The sequence below is a fragment of the Crinia signifera genome, chromosome 7 (assembly GCF_055691185.1).
Source record: "Crinia signifera chromosome 7, ASM5569118v1, whole genome shotgun sequence".
Lineage (NCBI taxonomy): Eukaryota > Metazoa > Chordata > Amphibia > Anura > Myobatrachidae > Crinia > Crinia signifera.
In genome coordinates this window covers 27808728-27815766 of record NC_139223.1, presented here as the reverse complement: position 1 = coordinate 27815766, position 7039 = coordinate 27808728, and the positions used below count along the sequence as shown (strand labels likewise).

Here is a 7039-nt window from a genome sequence, read left to right as displayed (position 1 = left end):
TTTCCAGATAATTTTTGAACAGTGGGGCTTAAATCTATATTCCCTACCACATGCACAGTCATTCTAGGGTTAATTTGGATGGGAGCCATTAAACCAAAGGTGAATATTGTTGGATTGTGGGAGGAAATAGGAGTACCCAGAGGAAACCCACGCAAGCACGGGGAGAATATACAAACTCTGCACAGTTAGGGCCATGGTGGGAATCGTACCTATGACCTCAGTGCTGTGAGGCGGTAATGCTAACCATTACACCGTACACCCCAATTTCAGGAGGACTCTCTATTCGGGGGCCTCGTTGCACCCCCTAGTCAAAAAGGTTAACAATCATGTTCACACAATCGAGTCATGCCGACATTGTTAAACTGTGAATCTGTCAGTGTCGACAGGATTAAGCTGCGGACAGGTCAGTTAGGCACTAGGGGAGACCGACGCCAGACTAAATGTTAGGAGGTAGACCGATAACAACAAGCGGTTAAGCATATTGACGTCTGTGGTGTTCCATAGAATATTGTGGCTGATCGAAATGGTGACATGCAGCACAACAAACAACAGTGGAGATCTGTAGTCTTCGCAAAATATTTGATACTTTATTAGTTTGTACAAAGAAGGTGTGCCACTTCCTGAGCCTCTACCCATCTGCAGGCAGAAAGTGACGTTACACACATACAGTGAGGACACAGCATCATCTGCAGAACCCGACAGTTTCCTAGATAGTTACGGCAGACGGATTAGAAGAGTGGAATTCCGACATTGCGCACCCATTGCTAGCCATGTCATGATATATGTGGCAGAGTATGGCTACAATAAATCCCATCATTCACTGTGCTAGTTATGGCTTCCTCTGTTTTAGCCTTTCCATATAGACCTGCAGAGACTTCTGGATGGAGTCCTTTGTGATAAAACCTACAAAATTGCTAATATCAGCATCCCGCTGTTTGACGAGGCGGTCTATGGTGGGCTTCCGCATCATGGACTTGGTGATCTGACGGGCATGATCTGCAGGGAAGAACGGAAACGCTGGTGTGAAAGCGCTACACAGCTCCCCAAAGTCTAAAGGGCGCATACACAATAGACAAGAAAATAAATCATATGCACGATAACCACCATTATCGTGCATATCGTGTAGGTGTACATACTATCTGGGCTGTGGAGTCGGAGTCGAGGTCTGAGGAAATTTCAAGTACCCGGAGTCGGAAAATAATGCACCGACTCATAATTCCAAAAATTATAATTAATGACTTCTCTACTGTAAGAATAAAGACCAATGCATGCAGTGCCTCACGTAACCGCAAAACTAACACGTTAAGTGACCGTGAAAAAGCATGCTTTTCATGTGCTTCACTATATGGCACGCAACGCACAATTCGGAGCACCAATACTTATAAATGTATTCTCCCTTGTAGTTTACAACTTATTTCCAACGTTCAATGAGGTTTTTCAATACCTCGTTGGTAGAAATCACCTGGTGTAGACTCAAAAAATTAATTCAACCAAGCTCTCCCACCATACGCACAACATCGTTTTACGCGGATGAAGATCTTGTTTCATGCGCGGGGTCGTTTGTTTACCTTGGCTAAGCCAGTCCTTACGCTGGGTCATATTGATATACAGGCACCATTTTTCGTCGCTAGTAATGATTCGGTAAAGAAATCGTTCCTTGTGTCCATGAATTGAACGGTGACAAGCAAGCAAACCAGCGGAGATTGTGGCTCGTTGATTTTTGTTGTCGTCACAAAGCATGCGGAACTTATGCTCCACACTTCTGAACCTTTCCTATTGAGTGAAGATTCTGCTCTATAGCTAGAAGAGCTTGATGGAACAGCTTCTTGGATTCAACTGTTAGTGTTTATATTTATTTTAAAACCTGCATGCCTGCTTGTCTGTATGAGGGTAGACATGTGTACATGTTTCTGGAAGAAACTGTCTATCCTAGGTATTTAAGTGTGGTGCAAGGAATGTATCAAATACATTCGCATATTAATACAGGGGAGTCGGAGTCGAGGTCAGCAGTATGAGTCGGAACATTTATCTACCGACTCCACAGCCCTGCATACTATATAATTATCGCTGCACACTCTGCGCCCCTTTCTGTCATCTGTATGTGCAGCTCAACCCTTACTATATAGTCAATGACAGCTATACTACTGGATAAGGCCACTGAACTATATTTTTTGTAACATTTCACTGTGCGCCCTTCCGCTGGGACAGGATGCGGCTGGATGCTGCTCAACCCATCTCTTGCAGCCGCATCCTATCCCCCGCTGCACTGACATACCGCTCACCTCTGCTTTTACAGCCCCCTGGGCAACCAGCATGTACCTCCCCGCTACATGGAACTTCCAGCATGTAATAAATTAATGTAAACTCGACCCGGCTCGGTGGTCAGCACCCCGCCCTAAAAAAAAAAAATCCTAGAGCGAACACCATTATGCTAGTTCCCAGGTGCTGTAGAAGCCATTTTAACAGCATGTATGTGTATATATGTGCTTTGCAATCCCCTCTCTCCTGCACTTCATTGATCACATGCCAAAGCCACCATGCTGTTACATAGCCTTTACCTGGTACAGCAAGCCACTGGGTCATAACCGCAGCTGCTGTGCTCAGCACCTTGTCCTCTGGGACAAGCCGATCCACAAGTCCAACTTTAAGTGCCTCTGGCGCCGGATACATCTGGCCCAACTGGAGGGACTGCTCAGTCACACGATGACCTACGACATTTGCCATGGTGTCCCTGAACCTAAGGTGGATACAGGAAAATAGTTTAAATAACAAAAACCCCTACAAATTACAATTGTTCTAAACATATAATAACTCAGACGGGTGTTCAAGTAAGTATTATATTGACTATGGCTGCATGACGGACACTTTAGAAATGATGGTAAAAGAAGCATTGACAAAAGCTTTATTCTGGCAGCCGGTGTACCAAGATGGTGTTTGGTACGTATTATATACTGTAGGTCCAGGCAACTGGCGAGGTGGAGCCCACCCACTCTGACCACACCCCCAAGGTAAGCCTCATCTAAAATGCGGCAGAGTAAACAGGATATTGTCAGCAAACATGAAAACCTGAATTCACAACAGCTATAATTATAACCATAAATAGTTCAGAGCACTTTTTGTAAAGCCATTCAGAACACATTGTAGACCCAGTATTAGAACGGTTGACTGTCTGAAAAGAACACACCTGTAATTACATGAACAATGGGTAAGGCTGAATTCCAAACACGTTTTCACAGTTTGCATTGTTCAGGTCAACAAATCAGGGAGGCACAAACAAGAAGAACTAGAACGTGTACTTACCATAAGGGGGCCACTATGCCCAACTGGGTCTCATTGAGACCAATGGCAAATTTTGGGTCATCAGCCATGATGCGGTAGTCACAACACATAGCCATAAGACACCCTCCAGCAGGGCTCGAACCCTGTGGAGTTAACAATACAATTAATTTCCATCATACAGTATGGTACACAAAAGAGCTAAATCAGACAGCCATAGGGCAGGCTGACGCTGGGAAACTGGGTAATTATGGAGCGGTGAACATTTATCTAGGGTTCTGTGTAATATGGACGCATCAAGGACAGGAGAACCCACTTTATTTACTTTAGAGGGTGCCTTTATTTTTAAAATACAAGGCACTTATATGAGTATGAGAAATGTAAGGCCCCCGTCCACTACATACAGGAGAATATGCTTTGGTATGCTTAGCTTGCATAATGCATGGATATAATAAAAATCAAGTAATTTTTTTTTTTTTTTTTTTAAACACACTTGTGTTTAAAGTCAAAATGCACTTACATTAACGGCAGCAATTACAGCCATGTTGGAACCGTACAACTTCAGCCACATTTCCTGTACGGCCCTCCAGAAAGCGCCGTAGTGCTCAGCACTTTTGCCACACATCTCTGTGATATCCAGCCCAGCAGAGAAGATTTTGGGAAATGCCTAGACAGAGTATTCACAAGAAAAAAAGTAAAAAATATCCATCAACTGCAAAGAGATGATCAAGAGATACAGTTGTTATTTATATAGCTCACACACATTCCGCAGCGCTGTACAGAGAATATTTGAACATTCACATCGGTCCCTGTCCCAGTGGAGCTTACAATCTATATACCCTACCACATGTACACACACACAGACATTCCAGGGTTAACTTTGTTGGAAGCCAATTGAGCTACCAGTATATATTTGGATTGGGGGAGGAAACCGGAGTACCCGGAGGAAACCCACGCAAGTACGGGGAGAATACACAAACTCTGCAGTTAGGGCCATGGTGGGGATCGAACCCATGACCTCGGTGCTGTGAGGCAGTAATGGTAACCATTACACCACCTGTTATGCCCCATCTATTCAAGGTTTTCCCCCCCTGATTTTTTTTTAAGTAAACCAAAAAGATGTGATTCCGCGAATCCACATCTTTTCCCGCGGAAACGGCTGGTAACTCGAAAATTTATCGTGCGTTTCAGCGAATGCAGATTCGGCTACTCAAAGAGATGGATCTGCAGACGCGAACCGCGGCCATTTCCCTGGCGAAGACAGCTGGAATATATAGTGAAATCGGAAATAAAGGGTTTCCTAAAATAAAAAGGCCTTCTCCTGTCATGTGCAATATAGACACGTATCTATCTATATCTAAATATATATATTTTATACGAGTGCCCCAATGAAAGCAGAATGTGTATAACGTTATCATGTTAGGCCTCTCCCACGCACGCAGCATATGCAGTGAGGTCACTATAGCGCAGCGCCTGTATAACGTACAGAAGTCAGGATGAGCCCTCTGCAGACACGGTCTATCTCCAGCTTCTCCAGGCTGATACAGAACTCTGTCAGGAACTCCAGGCTCAGGCTGTTTACTGGAGGATTCTTCATCTTCATGACAGCTACCCCTGTGACAGACAAAGCTGCATTATGTCTTTCTTCCCAGTAACTTGAGGCCCTGGCTGTGGCCTTTGATCAAAAGCATATCCCCCTAGCAGAAACCTGAGCCATATACATCGGCAAGCTGCTCTGTGGCCTCAGTGATAACTGTGGAGCTTCAGGAAGGTAGCCACAGAGGCCATCGTCTCATGTAATCAGTAAATGTGCCGTGCATCAGGTGTGCAGAGAAGGAAGTGCTGTATTGTATATGAACAAAAAAAATCTCTATAGTGTAGGAGCATCAAAACTAGGGATGGCCAGCATAGCCTCGCCCCCATGTTCTGATTGACTCATTGGCCAATCAGTAAAAGAAAATGGATGACTGTTGATAGATAAAACTATTGATGGTTATCAATCACATAGTTTGATACTATCGATGACTGGTTGCAGTAACGCCATCGATGGCAACTACAATGGCCATCCCTAATCAAAACTAATTACTCAGGAGGGGAATAAATGGAAACCAGGATGCCATGAAACTTAAATATTGAGAGGCCAGAGTATTGGGGTAACAGGGCGTGTTCTGTTCCAGCAGTTGTAGGATTATAGCAGATTTTATGCAACTATTTCATTTATTTATATGTAGGGTTACCACCTAGTCCCTTTAATTCCGGACACATGTTAATTACACAGGTTCTGTGGCAGTTTAAAATCAGGTGAAGTGGAGTCTTGAAGTCAGCCAGCCACAGAACCTGTGTAATTAATATGTGTCCGGAATTAAAGGGACTAGGTGGTAACCCTATTTATATGGTGCCATAAAATAGGTCCAAGTGCAGGGTGGCGTGATAACACGACGGCTCCATCTCCTGCGGTCACTGTGTGGCGGGATCAGAGGTCACACGGACTCATTATCAAAGCCCCGTCCCACTTCAGAAGTATAAAGAAGATCCATATCTTACCGGTTGCTTCATCCAGTTCTACAAGGATCTTATCGTTACTGAAAGGCCGCCGGCTCTGATGGTGACGCCATAACGCCGGCCCACCATTACGCACATATGAGCCTGGAAATAATAAAAGATTAAAACAGTTTCACATTTAATTACAAAAACATCCTGAGTCTAAAAGGTTCTAAAAGTAAAAAAAAAGTGGGACCGTACCAACCATTCATTTCTAGTTAACATGATCTATTGCATCCTAAAAAAAAAATGACAGAATCTGATTGGTTGCTACAGGCAACATCCTCCACACACATCATGGAGGATACAGCCTGGTTCCGGTTGTTAGGTTGATTGTCTCTAGGCTGGTAGTCACTATTGGTCGACATGATCAAAAATGTCAACATGCACTAAGTTGACCTTGACAAAAGGTCAATATGGCAATGGTCGAAATGAGTTTTCCACGATTATACCGTACCATGCAAGGCTACATGTTACACGAATGTCAACAAATGCCGACAGAATCCATTTTTCTTTTACTCATGTCAACCATTTCCATGTTGACCTATTGCTCGTGTCAACCTCTTGTTCATATCGACCTTCAGCAGCATGCCTGGCGCATACAGGTGAATGGCTGCCGCCACGGGAACAGGAGGACAAACTGTCCTGTCTGCTGTGCCCCAGAGGGCTCCCCGTCGCCCCCGTGTGTGCGTGTGACAGGGATTGGGAGCGGGCTGCGCGGGAAAGCGCTAAGGTGGCGGCGGGGCCAGTGGCGCGGGGAAGCCGCCTTAGCGCGCGGGCAGCCGAGGGCGGGAAACGTCACGCACCTGAGAGAAGGCGGGCGGGAGCAGCAACCCTCAGCACAGCCAGCGCCGCCGCCATCTTGTGTGTGACCTTCTGCCCCAGTCAGCCAACAGCTGATAGGCTGGCGGGGCGTTATGTACCGAGTCAGCTGCTGCACGCTGGGCTGCGGCGGGGCGACACCTGCTGGCGGCTCACAGTACTGCTCACTAATCACATGCATCACGTGCTAGCCGTCTAGCTGGTGCTGCTAAGTACACGCAGTACTACACTCACCACAAGTCACACACTATTTATCATACAATGGGCCAGATGCACTAAGCTTCAAAAGTAATAAAATGGAGAGTGATAAACAGCCAGCCAATCAACTCCTGCCTGACATTTTTCAAACACAGTCTGTAACATGCAGGTAGGAGCTGATTGGCTGGCTGTTTATCACTCT

The 7039-nt window shown here is 45.3% G+C and overlaps 1 protein-coding gene across 2 annotated transcripts; it reads right to left on the bottom strand.

The window, feature by feature from the left end:
• Positions 1 to 565: 565 nt before the first annotated feature.
• On the bottom strand, positions 566 to 6775 carry ECI1 (enoyl-CoA delta isomerase 1). 2 transcript variants are annotated; one of them, XM_083152679.1, is made up of 7 exons: positions 6624 to 6775; positions 5821 to 5922; positions 4763 to 4890; positions 3797 to 3943; positions 3301 to 3422; positions 2559 to 2737; positions 566 to 996 (listed from the first exon to the last, which is right to left on the bottom strand). In XM_083152679.1, the coding sequence occupies exons 1-7, from the start codon at positions 6676 to 6678 to the stop codon at positions 830 to 832; spliced, it is 900 nt and encodes a 299-aa protein (XP_083008805.1). In that variant the 5' UTR covers positions 6679 to 6775; the 3' UTR covers positions 566 to 829. The 2 variants fall into 2 exon arrangements, with proteins under 2 accessions (XP_083008805.1, XP_083008806.1); XM_083152680.1 differs by lacking the exon at positions 6624 to 6775 and adding an exon at positions 6023 to 6542.
• Between the last annotated feature and the right edge of the window lie 264 nt (positions 6776 to 7039).

Coding starts and splice junctions, on each gene's coding strand:
- ECI1 (XM_083152679.1), bottom strand. CDS start 6,678: ATGGCGGCGGCGCTGGCTGTGCTGAGGGTTGCTGCTCCCGCCCGCCTT. Junction 4,891..5,820: donor AGAACTGGATGAAGCAACCG/GTAAGATATGGA, acceptor TGTCTGTCACAG/GGGTAGCTGTCATGAAGATG. Junction 3,944..4,762: donor GAGGGCTCATCCTGACTTCT/GTACGTTATACA, acceptor TACTCTGTCTAG/GCATTTCCCAAAATCTTCTC.